The following is a 27500-nucleotide window of genomic DNA, read 5'->3' on the forward strand; positions in this document are numbered from 1 at the left end:
CAGGAGCTCATTGCACACAGCAACAAAATTATGTGGCAATCAGCTGTGATGGACTTGGTTCTTCTCAAAATGAGGCGATTCAGACCAATTCCAATAGACTTGGGACAGAAAATGCCATCCACATCTCAAGAGAGAACTGCAGAAACTGAACATGGATCTAAGTAGAGTATTTTCATCTTTTTGTTTATTTGTTTGTCTTTTCTTTCTTATGTTCCCCCCCACTTTTGGTCTTATTTTATTTGCACAGAATGACAAAAATGGAAATATATTGAAAATATTTATACATATTTAACCTATATCAGATTGCTTGCTGTCTTGAGGAGGGGGAGGTAAGGAAAAGAGGGAGAAAAAATTAAAACATAAAGTTATACAACTTTATTTCAACATACATTTGAATGTTTAAAATTATCTTTACATGTATTTGGAAAAACATAAAATACTATTGCTTAAAAATGAATGCTAAAAATATTTTTAAAAATTAATAATTTTTTTAAAGACTGTAAGCTTCTTGAGGGCATGGATTATGTCATTACACACATGTGTTTACCAGGTACCTTGAACATAGCAAGAGATTTATAAAGGTTTGTTATAGCATGTTTTACTCTGTCTTTCCCTTAGTATTGTTCAGCATAGGAAGGATAGACTTTCTTAGGAAAACCTTGAAGGAATGATTATAAAAGGAAAAAAGTAATGAGGTAGTGAAGGCTGGACTGACCTACCATTTCTTCAGGGACCTGACATTAGAGGTACAAGAATGGTGCATCCGTCCACCATAGCGGAAAGGAAAGCTGCATAGCTGGCCATCCTCGGTGAACACTGGAAGACACAATGGAAAAATCCATTTGGGATTAGACATCCCCCTTCCCCCACTGAACTGACCTTAAAGCTAATGAGACAGCAGAAAGACAAGGCATGCTACATTTCAGTTCTGATCTACATTATATTTCCCACCATTCCTCACTCACAAAATCATGGAATTCCAAGTCTCACCTCTGTGACTTTGTATATCCACTCCTTCCCCACCTCCAAATCTTGGAATCCCCAGTCTCCTTCAAAGCATTCCTCTGACTGAGGTCTTTCCTCATCCTGCTATTAATGCCTCCCCAAATTATTTTGTATATATATTTTAGAATATTAGATGTATTTCTTTAAATTACTAGTATCCTTATTCTTTATTATAAAGGGTTTTTAATGTATTTAATTTTTCCAAAAACATGCAAAGATAGTTTTCAACATTCACCTTAGCAAAACCTTGCATTCCAATTTTTTTTTCCATCTCCTCCTCCTTCCCTGATTTTGTCTGACTACAGATGGGGGCATACTCTCTCTTTTTTTCCTTTTATTGAATTAATTAACTTACTTATTTACTGAGGCAATTGGGGTTAAGTGATTTGCCCAGAATAACACAGCCAGGAAGTGTTAAGTGTCTGAATTAAATTTGAAATCAGGCCCTCCTGACTTCAAGGCTGGTGCTCTATCCACTGCACCACCTAGCTGCCCCTTTTTCCTTTTATTTTTCCTTTATTTTTCTTGAGAGTTTTTTTGGGGGGAGGGAGGTCTATGTTTTCTTTCACAACATTACTTTTATGGAAATAAGGGAGTGGGGACAAGGAAGAGAATCTGGAATTCAAAGTTTTAAAAACAAATGTAAAAAATTGTTTAAAATGTGTCTAAAGAAAAATAATTTTTTTAAAAAGAATGATACATTTTCCATTTGCTCCCCAGATTATGGATGGTGGAAGCCATTGATGCCTTTATAACTTAATAATTCATGAAATCAACAACAAGGCTAAAAAGCCAGGAACTATAGAAGGCATCTAATAAGAGAGTCACGGAAGAGGGGATGGGATCCAGGACAGCCAATTTTGATTCCCAAAAGAAGGAAGGAAGAAAAGGTGTATTATAGTAGCAGTGGACAACAGATCATCATAAACCAAGTTCAATTTCAGATCCAGAGCACATTTAGTGACTTTGACTCTCCACGTGTCTATATTCCACATATTAACATTCTCTATATTCTGTTGTATTTTTATTTATTTTGTTAAATGTTTCCAATTATATTTTAATCTGGTTTGGGTCACACTCTGGAGTGTTCCAACTAATGTAGCCCTCAGAAGGGCATGTTTGACCCCTCCGGAATAAAGGACAGATTTGGATTATTAGATCAATTCAAAATTAACCAAGGATAATGAGGAACCTTTAGTCCCCAATGCTAGCACTTAGTTATATGGCCATGGGCAAGCCCCCGGCCTTCTCTGGGACTCAGCCTTTTTCTGCGTAAAAGAAGAGGATTGGAGGAGTTGTTCTCTAAGGCAAAACTGTCAAATTTAAATAGAAAGAGGGGTCACTAAACTGACCACAGTGATCCCTGATGAGGTATATGGACTTAGTTTTAAAAAATAACGTTATCTGTGTTTAATTGTATTTTTATTTATTTTGTTAAAATATTTCTCAAGGACATTTTCATCTGATTCTGACTTTGCTGGAAATCTTGTGAGCTTCACGTTTGGCATTTCTCTCCCTTTGAGTCTCACATCCCTTCATCTGTGGACTGGAGGATGCTTCTTTTTTTCCCTAATCAAGCCAGAAGTTTCCAGTGGGTTCTAGGGTCCCCCTATTTTCCCTTGATGCCTTAGAATAGATAGGTTGTGAAGAAGATGGTCCCCCAAAACAAAGACATGAGCCCATTCCCTGAAGAAGACATCTAACGGGACCCAGCAATCTTGAAGGTATGGGGAAAGCACTTGAATTAGAGGTCAGGAAGTCTGGATTCTCGTTCTATTTCCAGCATTGATTTTCTTTACTCTCTGTATCCCAGTTGTTGGGTTGCTGTTGTTTTTTAACCTGTAAAATGTGGGCAATAATGCCCACTTAGTTTATCTCAGAATTGGGGAGAAATGGGGAGGAATGAGATAATATCTATAAAATTATTTTGACAATCATAAGGTGCTTTACAATGGGTTTTGTTTATAAACAATCACAGCACCCCAATCAGGACCAGCCTCCCTCGGCCCCATTAAAATACCTTCTCTGCTTTTCTCCTCTCCCCAACTTCCACCAAATCCCCACTTTCTGCTGATAAATGGTCTCTCCCACATCTCAAACTGGAAACTGAACATCCTCCCAAGTACCAAGGCCAGGTCAGAAATGACACAATACCTTCCCCCAAAAGGAGAAGCAGTGGGAGTCTGCACGCTTGGTCTGCATCAGGGTCATACAAATGCCTTCAGGATCCTTCTCCTGGACTGAGAATGCAAGGAAAAGGTCACTGACCCAGGAACTAAGGGGGCCTGCTCTCCTAATTAATAGCCATGTAAACTCACCCTTTTTGAGCCTCAGTTTCCTCCTTTGTAAAAGCAAAAAGATTAAACTAGATGATCCTAAATTCCCTTTTAAGAAGGGAGGAAATAGGCAATTATTAAGTGCTATGTGTCAGCCACTGTGATAAGTGCTTTTCAAATATTTTCTCACTTGTTCTTTACAACAATCCTGGGAGACAGATAGATAGATAAATGATAGATGATGGATAGATAGCTAGGTAAGTAGGTAGATAGATAGGTAAGTAGGTAAGTAGGTAGATAGATAGATAGATGGGTGGATGGATGGATGAATAGATAGATAGATAAGTAGGTAGATAGATACATAGATAGATGATGGATAGATAGATAGTAAGTAGGTAGATAGATAGGGAGGTAAGTAGATAGATAGGTAAGTAGGTAGATAGATAGATAGATGGGTGGATGGATGGATGGATGAATAGATAGATAGATAGATAGATAGATAGATAGATAGATAGATAGACAGACAGTTAGATAGATAAATAGATAGATATAAATGTATATATCTAGCTATATAAATCTATTTGGCTATCTTTCAACTCTTTCCCATCCTTCACACGCCAATTCAAGTCCCAGCCCCTCGCGCCATCTTTCCTGAGTCCTCCTGTTAGCAGTGGTCTTGCCTCTGGCCTCCTAATCATGTGTACCTCCAATATGGCCACAAAAACCTACAGCTAGGGAAAAAATCCTACAGCTAGGATGGGTGCAAACACCCTGCCCTGGCAGTCCAAAGACTTGAGTTTGATTCTTGGTTCTCCCATTTAATAACTGTGTGATCTTGGGCAAATTGAGCATCATCTCCTGTTTCTGCCTCATCTGCAAACAATTTTGCTGCCCATCTCAGTGTTGTGAGGAAACCTGAAAGCAGAACTAATCAGGAAGCATTTGAACCCTCCCCCCCTAGTGCCAGGCACTGGACTAGCCCCTCAGGATACAAAGAATTAGCAGTTCCTTCCAATGCCAGGCTCTTCAGTGCTTCAAACCTGGCATTAGGCGAAAGTCCTTTGGCTATTCGGTTAAACCAGCTGGAGAGGAGATCACAGAAAGAAGAAGGAGCTTCTTAGAGAAGACAATAATAATGGCTACCATGCATATCATGCCTTAATATTTAAGTTATATCATTTTTCCCCCTGAGGCAATTAAGGTTAAGTGACTTGCCCAGGGTCACACAGCTAGGAAGTGTTAAGTGTCTGAGGTCAAACTTGAACTGAGGTCCTTCTGACTTCAGGGCTGGTGCTCAATTATCTCATTTTTAAACCTTCTTTTAGATGAGTGAATGACCATCAGGAAGGTTCAAGTGACATATACCTAGTAGGGGTCTAAGGGCAGGACCTTCCTGACTCCAAAACCCAGCCTCTATTCATTTAATCACTGTGCTGTCTTGCTGCCTAAGGTAGAGTTAAGAGGGAGCAGCAAATCAAGAGCCCCAAAATCTGGGCTGAACTGAGAATGGGCTGGAGAGATCATAACCTCATCGATTTAGAGTTAGAAGGAACCTCTGAGTTTGTCTGACCTGCCCCCTCCCCTCATTTTTATATTTGAGGAAGATCTCACATAGATGCGAAATAATTGCTCATGATCCCACAAGACTCAAACCCAGTTCCTTAGACCCAAATGCAGTACACTTTTCTCTGTATCTCACTTCCTCTTGAGGGCATAGGATATGATGCCTAAAGAAGGGGTTCTGGGAGCCGGTACCTCTGGGTTCTAGAATCTCTTGTTCCACATGTTTTCCTTCAGTCACATTGAAGGCAGGGGACTCTGTCCTGTTCTACAAAAAAAAATGGAAGGTACAAATTAGTTCAGGAAATCCCCCTTCTCTTTCCCATTCTATCCTATTCCCACAAAAAAGCAACTTTAACAGTGTCATTGAGGGAAAATTTAGAAAAAGTCATGAAATTCCTCTTTCTTCAGGCTGTTTCCCACATAAACGTGTTTTAGGAACGTGGAACACTGACCAAAACAAATTCCTCTTCTCTGGAAGTTTTTCCCCTTACTCTTCTCTACCCTCAGCCTAATCCACCCAGGACTATGGGATTTTAAGCAAAATCAATAAGGAGCTGGGTAGGTAATGCAGTGGGAAGAGAGGTTCAAATTTGACCACAGACCACTTAATTCTGTTTGCCTCAGTTTTCTCCTCTGGAAAATGAACTGGAGAAGGAAATGGCAAACTGCCAAGAAAATCCCAAATGGGGAGACAAAGTCAGATCCAATTAAAACATCTGAACAATAAGGTAGAGTCACAAATGGAACTTCTTTCTATCCCCTGCTTCACTCTTGGGACCATAGATTCAAAGGGTCCTGAAAAGGACCCTCGAGGCCTTTTACTTTAATCCTTTCATAGATCAGGAAAGTGAGACACAAAAGTTAACGAATAGTCCCAGAATTACATGGCTTCTAAGTATCCCACATAGGATTTAAATACAGATATTGCAGTCTCCAAGTTTATTCAGGCTCCCCTATGCTACAGCCATGGAGTTTAGGGTCACAAAGTTTTTGGGGGGATCTTTGCACCCACAGAACTATAACCAATGGGAAATATATCTTTAAACGGTCCTTTTCTTGTAGATTCTCAGTGAAAAATCCCTCCCAGGAGCCCCATTGCCAGAGAAGATCAGTCTTATGAAAGGGGATAGACAAACAGTGGCAGATGAAAGGTCACTGCTTATCTGGGAGGTGAGTAACAGCATACGTGAGGAAGTACCATATTCTCCCTCTCAAGACAACTTGGTGGTTATTTTGTGTTATTGTACAAAATACCTGTGTATGTACTTTTATCAGTATTCCTTGTTTCCCTCTTCAGAATGTGAGTTCCGGAACACGGAGACTTTTTAAACTTTGCTCTTTGAATTTTCACTGCTAGCACAGTGAACGACACTTGCTGGCCAAGGGAGATGTCAAAGTTGAAACCCTTTAGATTTCTAGGTCTGATTCCAGAAAAGAACACAGATCATAAAACTACTTTGTGAGTATCTAGAATCAGAGCAAGGAAGGGAGAGCGTCACCTGACCAGTTACAAGAAAGAGTCCCTCTGTCAGTCCCTACTCCTGTATCCCTCATACTTCTTATTATAGCTGAATCTCACAAAACACCTTTTTCTCCCCAACTTGCCACCCCCTTTTAAAAATGCTCAAAAATGTGCAGAGGTATCAGAGATGAGATCTTAGACTGTAGAACAAAGAATTCCCTTGATTTGGAAGTCAAATCAAGTCAATAAGCATTTATTAAGCACCTACTGCATTAAGCACTGGGAATACAAAAAAAGGCAAAAATAATTACTGAACTCAATAAGCCCAAAGTCTAATTGGAGAGAACATGCAAACAACTAGGTACAAGTAAGATATGTGAAAAAATAAATCGGAGATCATTTCAGAAGGAAAGTTCTAGTATTAAGAGGGACAGGGAAAGGATTCTCACAAAAGGTAATAAAAATATCATAACTGAAAGTTACTGGAAGCCAGGGAATCTAGGAAGCAGAGATGAGGAGGGAGAGAATTCTAAATCTGGAAGACAGCCAATGAAAACGCAGAGAGAAATGGAATGTCTTATTCAAGGAACACCAAGTGGGATGGCTCAGGAGGTCCTCAGTGCAAATCCAGCCTCAGACATTTACTCATTGTGTGACTTTAGGCAAGTCACTTAACTCGGATTGCCTCAAACAATCAAGGAGGTGACAATTACTGGCTCAGAAAATATCTGTGAGTAAGGTTTAAGGAAATTGGAAGGTATTAAGGAAATTAGGAGGGGCCAGGTAATGAAGGGCTTGAAAAGTCAAACTGAAATTTTCACCTTTAATCCTGGAGGAAATAGGGAGCCTGGAGTTTATAGCTAATAGGAAGGGGACAGCCCTAAAGTCTGAGAACTCTAGAAATCCTAGTCTAATTCTTGATAAAGAAAGTAATTAGCTCTCTGGTTCCTGGCATTCCCCTACCTAACAGAGGGTTTTTTGTTTTTTCTCTCTCTTCTGATTGGCTCCTCTAAATACTCGCTCACATATACCATAGAGCAGTGTTTTAAAAAAAAATTTTCCATACCAGACTTCTTTTTGCCCGAGAAATTTTTACGTGACCCCGGATATAGAGGTATGTAAAACAGGTGTAGAAATCAAACATTTACTGACAATAAATCATAATTTTGCGACCCCCCGATTCAGTTACGAGACCCATTTTGGGGCTGGGAACCATCATTTAAGAGGCTGGGCTACAGATCAAAAGGTTTCAGAAGTGGAATTCAGAGGAAAAGACAATGCTCACATATGTCCCTAAACAGCCAACAAAACAGAGGAAGGGTCTTGGGTTCTCCCTAACCAAGCTCCTTTCTGCGGGAATCTGCAGGGAGGAGGGAGAAATGAGGGAGGAGAAGGCGGCGGAGGCCCGGTTCTTGCAGACCACACAGCGCTGCCCGAGCAGGAAGGCTCCCCCGGAGCTGTTGGCCCGGCCCGGGCCGGGTGTCCGTGGGGGAGAACCTTGAACCGGCCAGGTGGACGGGTGGGCGCGGCCTCAGCCCTGCGAGACGGGGCTCTGGGCAAGTGCACTGCCAGCGGACGAGCCCGTGAGCTCCGGGCCCTCCCCGATCTTCCAATCCGACACCTGCCGGCTCCGCCAACCTGGGCAGCCGCTCCTCGGCTCTCGGGCTCAGCCTTCTCCTCCGAGAGTCCCCTCCAGTGATCCTTATGTCCGGGGGCTCACAGACGGGGCGGGGGCGGGGGGATGCTTTGTAGACAGAAAACAGGAGTTTTTGCTCTTGTAGCAACTGGGGTTTGAGTCAGAGACTCCTCATGGAAAACTCGGTCTCCCCTTTTGTCAAATGAGAATTGTCAAATGCCCAGTCTCCTCCACTGAACTGATGGAGAGGTGGATAGACAGACAGACAGACAGACAGGTTAGATAGATGATGGATAGACAAACAGATGGACAGACAGAAAGGTAGGTAGGTAGGTTAGATATAGATAGATCGATGTTACAGACAGGTAGATCGATTACCTATCTAGGTAGGTAGGTAGGTAGGTAGATAGATAGGTAAGTAGGTAGGTAGGTAGATTAGATATAGATAGATGGTATAGACAAGTAGATAGGTAGATAGATTACTTATCCATCTAGGTTCGTAGATAGTAGATAGTTAAGTAATAGAAGCAAACAGATTAAATAGACAGGGAGATGGATTGATAAAGACAGACATATGAAAAATAAAGGGATGGATGGATAGATAGATAGATGAGTAGATGGATGAATGGATGGATAGATGAGAAGGAAGGAAGGAAGGAGGGAGGGAGGAGGGAGGGAGGAAGGAAGGAAGGAAGGAAGGAAGGAAGGAAGGAAGGAAGGAAGGAAGGAAGGAAGGAAGGAAGGAAGGAAGGAAGGAAGGAAGGAAGGAAGGAAGGAGGAAGGGAAAGAGGGAGGGAAGGGAGGGGTAAAGGAAAAAAAATGTATTAAGTACTTACTATATCCCAGGCTTTCTCCTAAATACAGGGAAAACATATGAGCAAGAAAACTAATCAGGAGTAAGTTAAGGGATAGGAAATAACTTTGTAAAGTTGTTGGGGGTTTTATGCCATAGAAATTGGTTCCCTTTCAGGTACTTTTCTGATGCCTCACATATTTAGAGCTGGAAGAGACCCTGAACAGGAACTATGTCAGCTTCATCATTTCCTAGAGCCCTCATTGCGCCCTCTGAGGTGGTTTGTTCAAGATCACAAATACAGGAAGGAGAAAGCCCAGGATCTGAACATGGCATCGTCCCCATCCCGGCATGGGCATGATCTGGGCTTTCTAAAGACCCCACCAGCCAAGTTTAAGCACAGGGAGCCCCAGCACCAGAAAGGTGGTATGTCTGCACAGACACACTCTCCATGCTGTCCATGAGGACAGACGTCTAGTTGCACAGAAGCTCATGAAACCATTTACTAACACATAGGGCATTTAGGACCATGCACTGGTAGGGAGAACTCACATGAGGTAAAGCCCTAAAGTAAAGGTGTCAGTCATGCTGCCCACAGCCCATCACCATCCTGAGGGTTACCCAAACTAAATTAAAATATAACTGGGAAGCATTCAACAAAATAAATAAAAATACCATAAAACATAGATCACATTATATTTTAAAATTAAGCCAATATGAGGCCTTCAAGGACTCTTGTGAATGATTGGTGAGATCTCTTTTTATTTGAGTTTGTGATCACTACCTTAAAGTATAAAAAAGCATGGGAGGCCACATGATAAAGAAGAAAGAACACTGGATTTTATCATCAAATCCTCAGCCACTCATTCCCTGTGTGACATCTTAACATCTCTGGGGCTGGTCTCCCCATCCCTAAATGAAGAGAGTAAATAATCTCTAGGACCTCTTATAACTCAAATTTATATGATTAGAGACTCTTTATTGCATCACTTTTCAGCCATTATCCCAACATTGTAAAGAAGTAGCAAATCTCCTTCCCAAATAATTTCCCCAAGATCATAAAGCACATTAGACATAAGGCCTCCATTGTTTCTGGTAGATTGAGTCCATTTTCTAGGGTCAAGAACTTCTGCCAACCCCCAGGGGACTTTTGTCCACCTTCCGGGCAGTATCTGTCAGCAAAACTCACCCTACTCACCTCAGACTGGGCTCCACCCTGGGTCAGAAGCAGCAAAAGGCCTAGTATCCAAATCCAGCATTTCATGGTTCCTCCTGAGCCAGGGCCCAGCACGTGGGGCAGCTGGCCAGCCACAGAGACCCTTCTCCCTCTCCTTGGCTGCCTGGCTTGGAGAGTGGAGAGCAGAGCCAAAAATGAGACTTCTTGGGGAACCAAACCAGAGGCCACGGTGACCGGAAACCTTCCCTCCACTGAGCAAAAAAAGTTAGCGGGTTTGCTTATCGATGTTAATGATTAACGACTCCAGAGGACACAGGGGAAAGTTGTTTTTAGAAAAATCAAGCCAAAATCTTTCTTTACTCTAAATCTTCAGAGTTCTCTGTTCCCAAGCTCTTGGACACTTGCTTCCCTTCTTTCCATCTTGCCATTCAAGGTCTCTCCTCACCCTCACCCTCCAGTAAGCCTCCTTGACCACTCAAGTCCTCAGTGATTTTCTTTTCTCTTCCCTGAGCAAGAACATGGACTTAAATCCCACTTCTGCTCCTTACTCTCTGTATAATCTTTGCCAAATCACTGCCGTGGGCATCAGTTTATCCACCCATAAAGCTCCAATGAGAAGCTCCCTAAAATCACTTTCTACTCTGTCTCTGAATTTGTCAGTGTCCCATGTATGATCTTTTAATATAGACTGGTTTGTGTTAGCTATACAGAAGAATTATGTAGCTTGTCAGAGAGGAAAGGAGCCTTAAAACTTAGAACATGAAGGAACTGCACATGTTTAACATATTTTGGATCACTTGCTGACTGGGGGAAGGAGGGAAAAAAATTAGAACACAATGTTTTGTAGGGGTGAATGTCGAAATTTATCCACATATATAGTTTGAAAATAAAAACTATAATTTAAAAAAAATTTAGGACATGAAAATTATATATTTTTTTATTTTTAAGTTGACAATTTTGAATGGTCTGCAAATGATGTTATAAATATCTAAATGGCCCTTGACAGGCCCTATTCTAGGAGGCCTATAATCTTTAAATTGTCTCTCTTACTCCTATCTCTAGGATCAATGGCTTTTGCTAAATAGAAATCACATTTTCTCTTAATTTTTTTTTACTTCTCTTCTAGATGTACCTTCACTTTAATACATTTGTTCTCCCATTCTGCTGTTCTCTCATTTCCTTCTGTGAAGAGACTCTCTACCATAAATCGGTGTTCCTATTCTAATTATTTCTGCCACGCAGTTGGCAAGTGATCCAATCAAGATTCTGATTTCTCTCTTGAGCCTTTCTGAAATGTCCTGTTATGATTTCAAGCTCTCTTGAGAATCCACAGGGGTCTGTTTTCATTCCACATTGGTTCGGTTTCCCTTGTCTTATAGTGTTTATTTGTAATCTCTTGGATGTCATGGTACACTTCTTCCCTCCTAATTTTAGCATCTTCTGTGCTGATTTAGCTGCTTGTACCCTGTTTTTAACTATAATTTCTTCCTCTTGAATTCTTTTAACCTTTTTCCACTTATACATTTTTATGACTCTTTCTCCTTTGATGACAGGACTGGGCTACAAGGCTATGTCAGTCTTTCTTATTGGAGAATTTACTTTTTCCTGGCTTGGGTCCCTGTCTCAAGCAACTTCTGGGAGAGGAGGATTGGCTTTATCTGGACTCCAAACCCTTTTCTTTCAGGCTGGTACTACCACCTCGCAGTGGGACCCCTACCCTAGTTCTTTCTATTACTTAGTTATCTGGCCGGGAGGAAGTTACATCTGATGCTTTTTGCAGGAGTAGAAAAATGAGGGTGGGTGTTATTGGCAGATCCCTTTCTGGCTTGAGCTTCCCTAATATAAAGGCTGCCACATGAAAAAGAAAGAATAATTCCTTATCCCCTGTCCCCATGACTTCCCACTTCCTCATGTGGTTATGTAGAATTGATGTTCTCTGCAGGTTGCAAGGAGATTCTGAGGGAAAGTGCCCATAGTTTCTGCAGCATCAGGGAAATAACCTGAACACATCCCCAATTCAGACCAATGAGCTGATTTCCTGGCAAACCATGGAGACTAGTGGAGGAGAGGGTACAGCTTCTAGGGGAAACATAGCAGTAATCCTGAAGTCCCTGGAGCTTAGAGTGCTATTATTCTAACAATCTATTTGTCAATGATCCTAAAGTCTCCTAATATTAGGAACATTATAGTACGATCCTAGAAATTTTGCAGACTGCCAGATAACAATGTTGGGTCAGTGATAAGAGGGTTTCTGAGAAAAATGGTGAGGTGCTTATCAGACCACCCCTCAGATCTACCTCTGGGTCATAAAATTAGAATATCAGTGACATGAAGAACCAGATCTCTCTGTTTTTTCCTATAAATTTGTCTTCTTGCTCCTAGTTCTTTGCTAAATCCTTTTGAACTTAGTCTGCTTCAATTGGTGTTACAATTACAATAAATTTTGCCCCTTGGAGATGGGTTCAAGCCTGCAAATTCTTTTGAGACACCAGTCTGTGACCCCAATTTTTGGGGATCTCCTTCTGAATCTCAACACTATGAATTAATGTTCTCAGCTGTTTTAATTAATACTTATGTTTCCATAAAAATAGAATCAATCATAATTTATTTGTTTTTATACATGAATATATATATCATATTATAGGGGTTTTTTTACTATGATAATACCAATTTCATTTTCTTTACTTTCTTTTGTAATTTTTTTTGTTACATTGAGTTCCAAGTTGTTTCCCTCCCTTCCTCCCAACCCTGCCTTAGAGAAAGCCAATATTTGACACAGATTGTTATATATGAAACTATACAACATATAGTTCTATATGTTAATTCTTTCTCTGGAGATAGCATTTTTCTTCATAGGTTCTTTTTAGTTGATTTAAATATTCATATAATTCAGAACAATTTAGTCATTCATGTTTACTCTTTGAACAATATACAACATTCTGTTCACTTCACTCTATGCAAACCTTTCCATGCTTTCCTAAAATCAACTTGCTCAGCATTTCTTACAGCACAGTAGTATTCCATCTGCCACCATACTCACCAGTGTGTGCTCACTCCTCCTGCTCACCTACAGCTTGGGACAACACCTGTTTAGCTTACCTGATTCTTGTATCCAGAGCCATCAGAGAGCCCTTCAAATACTCCCTGATCAACAGCTAAGCCCCTCTATCCCACCATGATACCCGAAAAGAAAGCTCTCAGAGTTGACCCAAGCCCCAAGTTTGTTGTCTGTTAATCTGTCTGTTAATTGCACTTCAAGCACTTCAAGCCAAATGACTAGCCAGGGGATCAGATCTTTCCCAACATCCCCCCAAGTTGTCTTAGGTTGGAGTACCGCTTTATCCTGATTTTTAACTATTTCTGCTGCTCTAAAATTTACCTTGAAAAAAATAAAATTAAATAAAATTTACCTGAGATATTATTTTATTTGTGGGGCAATTGGAGAGTCAGGCAGTTTCCTGACTTACTGAACCATCTTCCCATAAATCCCTCCTAGATGCATAGGAATCTTATTATATATTATGCTGTCTCCCCTTTAGATTGTAAGCTCTTTGAAGGAAGGGACTGTTTTTGGTTTGTTTTTTCTTCATATCCTGGATTCTAAGCATAAAGCATGATAATTTGCAATCGATTAATAAATGTTTCTTAATTGATTGATTGAAAATACCTCCAAGTCTTGGTGCTATGTCTTATTTCTTTTCTTAAGGAATTTCCTACTTTGGTACTTCTCAACCCAAACTAATTCTTGTACTGGTAGGGTAAGTCCGTGGTTAATGGTACATATTTAGTACACAGAGACAGAATCAAGATTTATTTACAGCTCAAAGAAAATTTCAGTCTGTTCATGTCATCTTAACCTCTTCCTATTTAACACAGAAAAGGTGACCTAGTCTACTTCCAACACCAAACACACTTGATTGAGGTCAGGGCCTTTTGCCATATCCTGTGCAAAATCAGGAAGCAGAAGCTGGGGATATTTCTTCCCCCCACTTTCTCCAGTTACTGTTCCCCTGAGGTAAGAAAGGTAGAGAAGTGGAGTGCAGAACCAGAGATTTCCTTCCTTAATTTGTTAGAAGGGGACAAGGCAGGGAAGGTTTTTAAATGAATCAGAACCTATGGTTTTTCCCAGCCTGGTTGGGTCTATGGACTTAACACGTAATTGTGTGCACAAGGGACATGTCTGGGTGAGTCCTTTTTACGGATCAGCATGATGTAACAGGAAAAACCATTGGGCTGGAAGTGAGAAGATCTGTATTCTAATCCCAACTTGTCAGCCAGCTTATTTTTGTGAGCATGTGAACATGGACTTTGTCTCTCTAGACCTCTCTATAGTTTGTGTCTTTGTAAAATGAGAGCCTTGGTCTAAGTGATCTCTGACATTCCATATTTTAAGGTACCTCACAGATTCAACATCTCATTTTCTAAGTTCTAACTCTAACATCCTAAAATTCTATATATCTTTGTTCCCCGAGAAGTAGTTTGGGGTCTGAAGGAGAATAGTCTGGTATTTTGCTGTTATCAACCAGATTGCACAATTTTGCGGTTATTATGCACAGTGTATTTCTGGTTCTACTTGTTTGGCTCAGCATCAGCTCGTGTAAATCTTTCTAAAATCAGCTTCTCTACTATTTTTTATAGAAAAAAGAAAACAAGGGACCTTAAAACATAAAACATAAAAAACATAAAAGAGAGAATTTAGTATATAGAATGTCAGAGCTGGGAGGGAGCTTAGAATGCAGAAGAGAGAATATAGAACGTTGGAGGTAGAAGGGAATTTAGAATGTCAGAGCTGGGAGGGAGTTTAGAATGCAGAAGAGAGAATATAGAACGTTGGAGGTAGAAGGGAATTTAGAATGTCAGAGCTGGGAGGGAGCTCAGAACGCAGAAGAGAGAATATAGAACGTTGGAGGTAGAAGGGCCTTTAGAATGTCAGAGCTGGGAGGGAGCTTAGAACACGGAAGAGAGTTGTGAACGAATCCAACCATTCTGGAGAGCAATCTGGAATTATGCCCAAAAAATTGTCAAATTGTGCATACCCTTTGATCCAGCAGTGTTTCTATTGGGCTTATATCCCAAAGAAATACTAAAGAAGGGAAAGGGACCTGTATGTGCCAAAATGTTTGTAGCAGCCCTGTTTGTAGTGGCTAGAAACTGGAAAATGAATGGATGCCCATCAATTGGAGAATGGCTGGGTAAATTGTGGTATATGAATGTTATGGAATATTATTGTTCTGTAAGAAATGACCAGCAGGATGAATACAGAGAGGACTGGTGAGACTTACATGAACTGATGCTAAGTGAAATGAGCAGAACCACGAGATCATTATACACTTCGACAACGATATTGTATGAGGACATATTTTGATGGAAGTGGATTTCTTTGACAAAGAGACCTGAGTTTCAATTGATAAATGATGGACAAAAGCAGCTACACCCAAAGAAAGAACACTGGGAAACGAATGTGAACTATCTGCATTTTTGTTTTTCTTCCCGGATTATTTATACCTTCTGAATCCAATTCTCCCTATGCAACAAGAGAACTGTTCGGTTCTGCAAACATATATTGTATCTAGGATATATTGTAACCTATTCAACATGTAAAGGACTGCTTGCCATCTAGGGGAGGGGGTGGAGGGAGGGAGGGGAAAAAAAATCGGAAAAGAAACGAGTGCAAGGGATAATGTTGTCAATATAAAGTAATCATTAAATAAAAATTAAAAAAAAAAGAACACGGAAGAGAGAATGTAGAACGTTGGAGGTAGAAGGGCCTTTAGAATGACAGAGCTGGGAGGGAGCTTAGAACACGGAAGAGAGAATGTAGAACGTTGGAGGTAGAAGGGACTTTAGAATGTCAGAGCTGGGAGGGAGCTCAGAACATGGAAGAGAGAATATAGAACGTTGGAGCTGGAAGAGACTTTAGAATGTAGAAGATGGAATATTTGAGCACAAAAGGAACTCCACACATTACCTAGTCTAATCTCTTCATTGAATAAGGGGGAAAGTGAGACCCAGAGAAGAGAAATAATATTTACATGTTCTCTCTCCCATTAGAGAGCTAGAACGATCTTTTGTCTTCCTCTGCGACCCTAGCACACAATGCCTGCCATGTTGTAGATGCTTAATGAATGTTTATGAACACGTGTGTTCTTTTAGACTAGAACACACGTCTTAATTCATTTGAGATTGGCTTGGGTTGGGTTCCTGAAACAGTTTTCAAACATTAAAGGGGGATGAACTTCATTATTCTCAGATTGGCCCCAGTCTGTTTTCTGATGATACACTTGTTCTCCAATCTATCCTCGCAAAGATGCAGACAACTGCCACTGAAGTGAGCTTTATCCTTGGTGAGACACTTTAAGGTTGATAAAGCACTTTATATATATTATGAGTAAGTTGTGGAAAGTGGAGTAAGAAAGAGCTGGTCTGGTTCCATCAACAAATAAGCAAATAAATAAATGGATGAGCAAATGGCTTATTAAATAAATAAATGATTGAAATAAATGAATGAATCAAAATATATACCCATAAATGAATGGAGGAATGAATGAATCAATATTTAAATATATAATATAATAATTGTAACATATAAAATAAATAAGTGTATTTATATGTATATATCTGGATATAATGTGTGTATACGTACATATAATACATACATATATATATAATACACATATATGTAGCTCTATAAATATAGAACTCTACAACTGATTCACATTCTCTAATTTTGTGGAAAATTTCTAGCTTTCAGGTCAAATAAAAATTTTTTAAATAATTTAATTTTTTAAAATAATTTTTAAAAATCTGGACTTAGAATTAGAAGGCCTAGGGTTGACTGTGAACTTGAGCAAGACTACTAAGATTCTTTGAAGCTACTTCCTCTACCCTTAAATAGAAATAGTCTTACTTTCACCAGCTGGCTCCTTATTCAGGTTGTTGTGAGGAGAGTGCACTTAAACCTCCAAGGGCCCACTTAAAGGTGAACTAACATTATTATGTGGCTTTTCCTGTGTCTGTGCTCCCTTGTGCTGTGTGTTTCTGATAAATGAAGTCTCATATACCCAGCCAAGCTAAAAACTGCTTGCCCTTAGGCCACAAAACACAGAAGGATTTAAGTGATGGTGATTCTGTGTCATGAAGGCTTCTAAGCTCCCTAGATAACTCCTTTTGAGTCCATCCCTTTTTTTCCTGGGATATTTCCCTACAATTAGAGATTTGATGTCCAAGCTCTCTAACTTTGGTTAAAGATTTTGGCCCCTTTTAAAATGCAAGCAACCTAGAAGCCAAGGAAAGCACTCTCTAAGGCCTTAATCAGTCACTGGCACCTTAGTAAGAAAGAGTTTTCAAATATTTTTCTAAAATAGAGTTGGTTAACAATAAGAAAAAGCAAGTACATCTTGGGCAAATAAGGTCCACGGACATTACAAAAAGGAGTACGAAGTGCTGAAAACATATTCCATTTAGGATCAAACCCAGCAGAATTAGGTTTCATTCTAATAAAGCATTAGAATTCCAGATCCAATGTCTATTTCTTCCAAAGATCTTTCTTAAATGGTAACATCCAAGAGCTGAGAGGATATCAGAGGTCATTTAATACAACCTTAATTTCCTCGGTATCATCTTATCATTGACAGGGGATCATCCAATTCAGTTCATGAAATAAAATTAATTAATTCATCAAATTAATTTATTAAATAAAATTAAACAAAATTAGTGCAGTAAATAGAAACTTATACCTAGAATAAGAAAGACCTGAATTCAAATTTAGCCTTTGAATGCATGATCGTGGGCAAGTAACTCTTGGCAAGTAACAAGAGTCATGGTTCGGTTTCCTCATCTATAGAGTGGGAATAATAATAGCACTTAATGCCACAGTAAAAGGGATAATAGTTATAAAAAGTGCTTTGAAAATCTTAAAAAGCTCTATGAAAACTCATATCAATATCAATATTATTGTCAATTATAATATTATCAATAGTTTGGTCTCCTTTCTTTTCTACTAAAAAGTGGCTAGATACAGATTACTTTGCTAATTGGACTAGCAAAAAATTCCCTTCCTATCCAGAGCCCATCCCTAGCACCTAATCATTTTCAGAGACTGCTGGAAGATATGAAGGATCATTTCAGTTTCAACAGCATTAACCTAGTGGATAATTTTGGTAAAGACCACAATAGGGGGCTGATTTCAGCCTTGCCCACACAGTAGGGGAACAGTCCTTCTGGAGTAATTACTCACTGGGATTCCCATGTTTTAGGCTGGCTACAAGTTTAGGCAATATTTCCCAAACAGAACTCTGTAGCAGCTCAATATTTCCTGTACCTGAATAGGCAAGTCTGTGTCACATTTTGATGTTAGGGGGATTTCTCTCTCTGAAATATTAAGAGAAGAAATAAATACATCAAAAACATTTCTTATGTGTAACAAATTGTTTTTTTTTTTAAATAAAAACCAGTTCCTATCTCTCCCTCTCTTATTCCCAAGGATGTCCTTGAACCTAAGAGGCCCTTCCAAACCACCATTTCAAACAATCACAAAATCCAGAAGGAATCTCATTAGACACCTAATTGGTACAGTAGAAAATTGGATTTGGACTCAGGAAGACCTTAATTCAAATTCTCCCTTAGAAATTTGTCTAGCTATAACATCCAAAGAAAATCACTTTAGCCCCCTTCTGCCTCAGTTTCCCCATCTATAAAATGGGAATAATAATAATAGTACCTACCTCAAAGGGCTATTATGAAATAACATATAAAGTATTTTGCAAACCTTAAAGTGCTATATGACTGATAACTATCATCATCATCATTATATAGTCTAACCCAAAACCAAATAGACATCTGTAAATTAAGCTGAAGAAGGAAATGATGAACCACTCTAGTATCTTTGCCAAAAATACCTCAAATGGGGCCATGAAGAGTGGGAGATAACTGAAAAATAAGGGAATAGTAACAATTACAACATTCTCAACAAAGCAATTATCTAGATTAAAGGCTTCCATTGTTGTTAAACACGCTATGTTCTGAGGCAGCTCGTTCTATTTCTAGCTCTGAATCTTAGGACATTTTTCATCCAATTGACCTGAAATTTCTCTCCTTGCACTTTCTATTGACTGTTCCTACTTCTGCCTTCTGGGGCTAAGTAGGATGAATCTCTTCCCCTTTCCACATGACCACTCCTTAAAGACTTTAAAGCAGGGATTGTGTACTCCTTGTGTTATTTTTTTCTGTAGGCTAATATGCCCATTTCCTTCTATTCGTGTTCATGGTGTGGTCTCTAGTTCCTCTTCATCCTGGTCACCCTAATCTCATCAAAATCCACTTTTTAAATGAATTTCATCAATGTGTTTCAAGTTCAAAAGGCTTCCATGTCCACATTTATTTGGGAAATGCTGCATTATGCTCCAACACTTTGGACAAATTACTTTACTTCTTAAATTTTAGTTTTTCTCATCTGTAAAATGGAAATGATAATCCTTTTTCTATCTCTTAGAGGGTTAAGAAAAGCATTTTGTAAAACTTAGAGACCCATGGAAATGTAATTTGTCATCATTACTGTTATTATTTGAAACAGTTCTTTGAAAGTTTTGTTGTCTCTGAGGCTCTATTTTCATAGGCAGCTCTGAATGCAACTGAGGTGAAAAACTGATGGATTATTTTGGCTTCTCCTTTCCATGTTCTTTGGCTCACGGCATTGTGCTCTCCAGGCAAAAAGCCAAACTGCCTTTGGATTTATGAAAACTCCCCTTCCCCATTTTTTTAGAAATAACTTCTTAAAGACAACCTTTTTTCTCATAATTCACATTGGGGGATTTCAACTAAATCACCATTTCCCTGAAATCATCAAGGCTGCACAAACCTTCCTTTGTACTCAGACCTCTCCTACGGAAAGATTTTTCTCTGCTCACCAGCCAAAGGGCTGCCGTTCTCATTCATATGGGAAGGTGAGATCTCATCCCTATCACTGAAGGCATTGAGTGGGGATAGTCCCAGACACCACAGCTGTGTCTACATGAGGTAAAAGTATAAAGTCCGTTCAGTCAGCTCAGCAAAAAAGCAAAAAAAAAAAAAAAGTTAGCAGGAAATCAATCACAACTTGTGGAGGGAAAATTGAATCATCTTTTGGGATTTCTATAAACCAGATAATGGAGATTAATGTCACTTTTCAAATATATAGGGTTAAAAAACCTATGTATAATGTATGTATGTATACCCTATGTATGAAGGATCTGGAGACAGCCAGATGGCACAGTGGGTAGAGTGCTGGGCCTTGAGTCAGAAAGATCTGAGTATAAATATGACTTCAGACAAGTCACTTCACCCTGTTTGTCTCAGTTTCCTCATTTGTAAAATGAGCTGAAGGAAATGGTAAATCACGCCAGTATCTTTGCCAAGAAAACCCCAAACGGAATCACAGAGTCAGACGTGACTGAACAATAACACAGAATGTTGGATTCATAATCTAACAACCTTAGAGACATGGGTTCTTAAAATTGTAGAACTATAGCCTCACAAAATCTCAGAAGCCTAAAATCTTAAGAGTTATGGAATCATTAAGTCATCTAATCTCAGAATTGCATGGGATATTAGCAGTTATAGTCATGTAGCCCTACAGGAAAGCTTTTCACCAAAAATGAAATTCAGTTTCTTTTTCAAAAAGGTTTTAGAAATTAGTAGAAATGTCAGGAAAAAATCTCATAAAAATCCTAAGTGGGATGAAGACATGAAGAGTCATGCTGTGAGGATGAAGCTAAAATCCTAAACTGTGCTGCTAATGAATTTGGATATGTCTTACAGAAAATACAAAGCTGTAATGTGGATTTCATGGCTCTGGAGCTCATGAAAAGCCAAAGGAAAGACTCTCAGGCCAGATTGAAGGCTGGCCTTGGGGCAGCTCCATACTCAAGCTCTCAACCCACGGGCCAGAGAAGGTTTTGATAAATGAACAGAGAACACTGTGCTGAATACTTAGTCCTTATGGGTAGGAGGGGAGGGGGAGTACTAGTCTCCCATGTTCCCAAATTCCTGCTGAGTGGGAGTGAGTGACCGCCTGAGAATTTGCTTGGGCACTGTCCTCCCTAAGAAACTAGATAATATCTAAGGTTACAGAATCATATATTTATAGTTGGATGAGTCATTGGAGGATGGTTAGTCCAATGGCCTCATTTTACAGATAAGGAACTTTGGCCCAGTGAAACTAAATAATTTGCCCAAAGTCACACAACTTGCAAATAGCGGTGACAGTGTTTGAACCCAGGACCTCTAGTTCTAAATTTGGGAGTGTTCTGTGACTTTTAACTCCATGACCTGACACTTAGAATCCTATTTGGTTGGAGTTGGAAGGTCCTTTAGAATTCAACATTTCAAATCAAGCTAACATTTATCAACAAGTAAGTTGGATCTGAAGTCAGGAAAATTCTTCTCCTGAGTTCCAATCTGGTATCAGCCACTAGCTGTGTGACCTTGGGCAAGTCACTTAATCCTGTTTGCCTCAGTTTCCTTATCTGTAAAATGAACTGGAGAAGGAAATGGCAGACCACTCCGTATTTTTGCCCAAAAAAAAACCCAAATGGGGTCATGGAGAATCCGATATGATTGAAAAACGACTATATTACCACAAAATCTGCTTTGTATGATGCAGAATGTTAGACACTGGGCATACAAATGCTGACCTAATGCAGGCCCTACTCTTAAGGTGATAATCCAGTTGGGAAGGAACAAGTACATGAATAATTATTACATATAAAGATGGAAAGGGAAAAAATGGTTCTGGGAAAGACTTAAAAAAGAAGGAATTTGCTTCATCTGGACATCCCAAGGAAGCCTTCATATAAACCTCGAGGAAAGCATCATTAAAACCATAGATTTAGAGCTAGCAAAATAATAAATATTTATAGAGTACCTACTATGTCCCAGACAGTAAATAATTTACAAATATCACATTAGATCTTTACAATAACCATGCAAGATTGGGTGCTATTAACCCCATTTTACAGATATGGAAACTGAAGCAAAAAGGGATCAAGTGACTTGACCAGGATCACACAACTTATAAGTATGAAAGGTTTTCAGAGATCCCCTAATTCAACTCTCTTGTTTTATACAGAATGGAACTGATGACTTGATCATAGTCATGTAGGTAATGAGGAACTTCAATACTGAGAAGAGAGTGTTGCAAATAGAAGGCATCTTAGAACATGAAATATTTGAAATAAGAACCTTAGAACACAAAATATTAAAGATCATTTAGTCCAACGCATTCATTTAAAAAAAGGTTTATTAATGCCTTTTGCTTTTCATACCATGGTCATTAAAAAATAAAACTAACCTTCACATTGAACCTTGTAACAAAGAAAATTAGTTCAGGAAAACTGATCAATAAATGGACATTAGTTGTCAGCAGTATATGTAACATTTCGCTCCCACAGCTTTTCCCTCTCCCAATCCCTACCCCACGAGGAGTGAAATATGTTTAATTACCAAGAAATTGGCTGTTATAATTAATCCTAGGTCAGCTGCCTTTGCGCATTATTTCTGCTTGATTATTATAGTCAGTTTGTGTATCATTCTCTCCATTCTGTTTACTCTGCATCAGTTAATACAAGCCTTCCTATGTTTATCAGAATTTTATCATAACCATCATTTCATTTAATAGTATTCTGTTGCTTAAGCACACCAAGATTTATTTAGCCATTCTTCATTTTCTAGGTACCCACTTGTATCCAATTTCTTGCTACCACCAAAATTGCTGTACTTTTTAATATATGGGACTTTAGCAGCTTACTTTATATTTATCAGCTCTCAGGAGAGAAAAGTCTTAAGTACCACATAATTTTGAGTGTTATCTGAATTATTAACATTTCCCCCATCATTTTCTATGTGTATATAATCAACAAAAGCTCTAATTTGTAGCATTTGTTAATACCTAAAATGTGAATGGTCATACTAAAAATTTAACAATCAGTTTTTAAGCCAATTCAAGCTATCTCTAGTACACCCTGGACATACACTCTATGTATGATCTCCTTGAAATATATGTCAAATAATGAGATTGTTGAGTAGAGTATAAATTACTTAGTGATTTCTTTCAAATGATTCTGAATTGCTTTCCAGAGCATTGGACCAATTCATGCCATCACCAACAACATATTAGCATATCTGTCATTCCAGCTCTTCCAACATGAACAATTTTCATCTTTTATTATTTTTTGTCAACATGATGGCTATGAGGTGAAACCTCAGGCTTGTAAGCCCATTTTACAGATGAAAAAACTTGAGACTAAATCACAAACCAGGGAAGGATCTTGAATCCAGAACTTAGAACTGATAGTGTTCTTTCTCCTCTCCAAGAAGAGCAACTTTTCTCCATTTGTGTCTCCCCAATGTAAGGTGGAGGCTAGTCTTTGGTGAGGATAAGGGAGAGAATTAAATAGGCTAAATTTATTTTGCCTCCCTCTTCTTAGTAAATATCAAATTAATATCAAAATATGGAACATAGACTTAATAGGTCTCTTGATTGAGTTAATTGAGAAGCTCAGCATTTATTCTCTGTTTACTAGGTGTTTTCCATATTCTGGAAAAAATGCTTATGGATCCAAATAGCATCCTTGGAGTGGCCAATTAAGTAATATCTTCCCAGAGCCTTCAGAAAATCACAGAATCTCACTAAAAAAAGGAACCTCTGGGGGCATGTAGTCTAAACTGTACCTAAAAAAGAATCCCCTTATTGCATCCCCACATCATCCAATTTCTGACTGAACAGCATTAGGGACAGAGAATTTACTATCTGCTGCTCTACTTTTTATTAATTGTTTAGCAGTTCTTCCTTATATACCTCCAAAATCTGTTTTCTGCAACTTCCCACTCTGTTCTGAGTTTTGCTCTGTACAGACAAATACCCAAGTTTAATCTTTCTTCTTTTTATAATTAAAAAAAAAAAAATTGGGTCCTGGATCCTTGGATCTCCTATCTGGAAGTCCTGCCTCTAGTGGATCTCACACTGGATAGCATCTCTTGTGATCTTGCAGCTGGAATAGTTTGGAAGAAAGAATTGGAAGAAATGTGTAGAAAACCTGTCTTTGACAGGAAAAGAGAGACCCAAGATATAAAGGTTTATAAGCTGTGATCTTGGAGAAAAGATAATTTCTCTCTGGGATTCATCTCAAAATGAGGACTTGGACCTCAAATTTATCAAGCTTGCAAATGATAGACAGCTAGGAAAGATAATTACCACACTTGAAAGCAGTGTCAGAATCCAAAAAGATCTCGACAGATCTGAGCCAAATATAAAAACATGAAATTTAATAAGAAAAAATACGTCTTATGCTTGTGCTCAAAAAAACATCTTTGTGAATACAATAGAGGAAGAAAGGGCTAGAGATTCATTCTTTTTTTTTTAATCTGGAAATCTTAGGGTACTAAAAATTCAAAATGAAACAACAGTGTGACACTGAAGCCAGAAGAGCTAACATCTCATACTGGGAAGAGGACAAGACAACAGAAGCAATAATCCTATTGTTCTCCATCCTGATACATCTCAAGAAAGGAGTTCAGTTCTGGACATTGTTGATGAGAAAGAGAACCTTCAGAGGAAGATTCTCAATGGGAATTCCACATGACAACTAGTTTTTGTTTCTATTATTATTATTTCTATTTCTTGTTCTATTCCCAAGAAATGGGAATTAGAAAACATAAAGGTGCCATGTTGCTAGCTTCCAAATACTTGAAAGGATGTCCTCTGGAAAAAAGGTTACATTTCTTTGGCTTGGTCCCAAAAGGCAGAATTTGCAGAGGGACAAATTTATCTTTTTTTAAGGAAAAAAAAAATTATTGATCAGTAATGAACAGAACCAGCTACAACCAATGAAAGAACACTGGGAAATGAGTATGGACCACAACATAGCATTTGCACTCTTTCTGTTATTATTTGCTTGCATTTTTGTTTTTCTTCCCAGGTTATTTTTACCTTCTTTCTAAATTTGATTTTTCTTGTATAGCAAGACAACTGTATAAACATGTATACATATATTGTATTTAACATATACTTTAACATATTTAACATGTATGGGACTAGCTGCCATCTAGGGTAGGGGGTAGGAGGAAGAAGGGGAAAAATTGGAACAGAAGGTTTTGCAATTGTCAATGTTGAAAAATTACCCATGTATATGTTATGTCAATAAAAAGTTATAATTTTAAAAAATGTAACAAATGTAAGCATCTCAAAGTATAATGGACTGCCTTTGGAATCAGTGGAGGTCTTCCATTAGCGGCTACATAACCATTTGTCAGGTACACTATAGTAGGAGTTTTGGGGAAAGTACACACTGGACCAGATGACTTCTGACCCTTCTAATTCTTTGATTTTTTGACTGTATGACTTCTAATTATAATACTAATGGTTTGACATCTAATGTGCACGATGCCTTCTTGACAAATGTGCTTATTGAGGGGGAGTTTCCATGTAATGAAAAACAATAGGAAATAATAAATTAATAGAAATTCACTTTTTGGGTCAACTTTATAGAAACATCTATACTACAAGGAAGACATATTTCCTGTCAGTCTATTATAATTCATGTCAAATGTGAATCAGGAAAACCAAGATAGCATTTCATCAATAGATATCTAAGTCATCAATTTTCCCAGCATAGCAAGGACTATTTGTCATTCCTCAGGGAAGGTCACGTTCATACAGAGGAGATGCTCATTTGGGAAACACCACTGAGGGTGACAAATCATTGTCACTTCCTCTAGTTTACAAGGGGGTGAGAAAACTTTCCTGTAGTTCCTTTATTTCTCAGGTAACTGTGATAACTGGTGGATATACTCCCACATTTGTTGAATTGTTTCCCATTTTTGTTTGAGAGTTAAATCATTTGATCTTTCTTTGAAAATATACTCCTTTCATAGTTTCTTTACAATCTGGTAGAAAAATGGTGATACAGAAATATTTTGCATAATGTATATGTATAATGGGTAGCAATTTTTTGCCTTTTAATAGGTGGGAGATGGGGTAGAGGGAGGGAAAGGATTTGAAGCTCAAAATTCAAATACATTTTTTTAAAACCCTAGTAGAAAAACCTGTCTTTCATTTACGGTAATTACACCCAGGCCAAGCACATTACCCACTGAACCACCTAAGTATTAGCAAATTACTAATGGCAATTTAAAAGGAAACTCAGGAACTTAGACCAAAGAATATAGACTGTATTATCTAAATGGTATATAAATAATGGAATGTTAATGGTAGTTCTTTGGAACATGGGGAAACGAAAGATGAGAGCTAGAAGGAACCTTTTAAAAGAAAATGTTAATTCTGGCAATTATTTTAAACTTCAGAATGTAGACTACCTGAACACAGAAAATGGAATGTAAAGTTTCAGATCTAGAAAAGAATCTTTATCAGAGTTGACAGAAGCCTTGCTCTAGAATGTAGAATGTCAGAGTTTAAAAGGACCTTTTTTATTGAGTTATTTTTCAGTCATGTCTGACTCTTCATGATCCCATTTGGGGTTTTGTTAGCAAAGATATTGGAGTGCTGCCATTTCCTTCTCCAGTTCATTTTACAGATGAGGAAACTGAGACAGAATTAAGTGACTTGCCCAGTGTCACACAGGAAGTAAGTGTCTGAGGCCAGATCAAACTCAGGAACTTTTTCTTGATTTGACTGCAGACCTGGTGCTCTATTCACCGCACCTAGCTGCCCAAAAGGGATCTTAGTGGGCAATCAGTCCCACACCTTTGTAGGAAACAGCAGAACTCAGACTGGACTCCCGGATCTAAGCTCGGCCTTCTAACCACTGCGCTAGGTATAAGGAGGGACCAGAAAGCTGCTCCTCCTGCTGCTGAAGAGACTCCTCAGCTCCCGTGTTTGTACCTTCCCATCCTCAAAGCATCCATGACCAGATTCTGAGAGAGCAGAGAATGCCCCTCACCACCTGCTCCCTCTCCTTTTCCCCCTAGTCTATCTAGAAGACCAGAAACGTGTTCACACAAAAGTGGAGAAGGTCCTGAACACATCTGACTGGGAATAACTGATGGGAGGCAGAGCTGGAAGGACCCTGAGACAAAATGTCTCAGATGGACTGAGCTGTGAAGGTCATCTGATCCAGCTGCCTCGATTTACCGAGCAGGAACCCAAAGCATCACATGGTTCAGAGATTTTGCTTGATCTCATCGTGGGAGCTGAGCCAGGACACAGATACAGCATCGCCGGCTCCAGCCAACAAAGGTCTTGTCTAAGGATGGAAAAGGTCTCTTTCAAGGCCGAGGCCGAACAAACAGAGAACTAAGATCATCCAAGGGAGCACAGAGACTTTCATCCCCTACAGAACCATCACTGTTCTCATCCCACCTTTAGGTCTTATTTTTTCATATCAGTTCAGATCAATAAGTACAGTAGTGATATGTTGACTTCTCTCGACAGAGCTTGCCTAGTACTGGACCTGAAAGCAAAACACAGGGGTGTGACTCCTAATTCTAACAATAAACTGTGATCTCAAGCCAGTCACTTTCCTTTGGGTACGATAATACTTGCACTGTTTGCTTCAGATGGTTGTAATGAGACAATGTAATGAGGTACTTTGTAAACC

The 27500-nt window shown here is 38.9% G+C and overlaps 2 protein-coding genes across 5 annotated transcripts in view; both read right to left on the minus strand.

Annotated features, from left to right (window-relative positions):
• Positions 1-10098, minus strand: part of HGFAC (HGF activator) — a 76281-nt gene extending 66183 nt beyond the window's left edge. For both annotated transcript variants that reach the window (XM_051964991.1, XM_051964992.1), the window contains exons 1-3: positions 9934-10098; positions 5037-5109; positions 720-816 (exon numbers count right to left, since the gene is read on the minus strand). In XM_051964991.1, the coding sequence (XP_051820951.1) occupies positions 720-816; positions 5037-5109; positions 9934-9999 (236 nt within the window). In that variant the 5' untranslated portion in view covers positions 10000-10098. The remainder of the gene's footprint in view (positions 1-719; positions 817-5036; positions 5110-9933) is intronic.
• Positions 10099-22168: 12070 nt separating this feature from the next.
• Positions 22169-27500, minus strand: part of RGS12 (regulator of G protein signaling 12) — a 247830-nt gene continuing 242498 nt past the window's right edge. For all 3 annotated transcript variants that reach the window (XM_051964985.1, XM_051964986.1, XM_051964989.1), the window contains one exon: positions 22169-27500. This exon is cut by the window's right edge and continues 431 nt beyond it. The gene's annotated coding sequence lies outside the window, so the exon portion shown is untranslated.

The sequence above is a fragment of the Antechinus flavipes genome, chromosome 6 (assembly GCF_016432865.1).
Source record: "Antechinus flavipes isolate AdamAnt ecotype Samford, QLD, Australia chromosome 6, AdamAnt_v2, whole genome shotgun sequence".
NCBI classification, from domain to species: domain Eukaryota; kingdom Metazoa; phylum Chordata; class Mammalia; order Dasyuromorphia; family Dasyuridae; genus Antechinus; species Antechinus flavipes.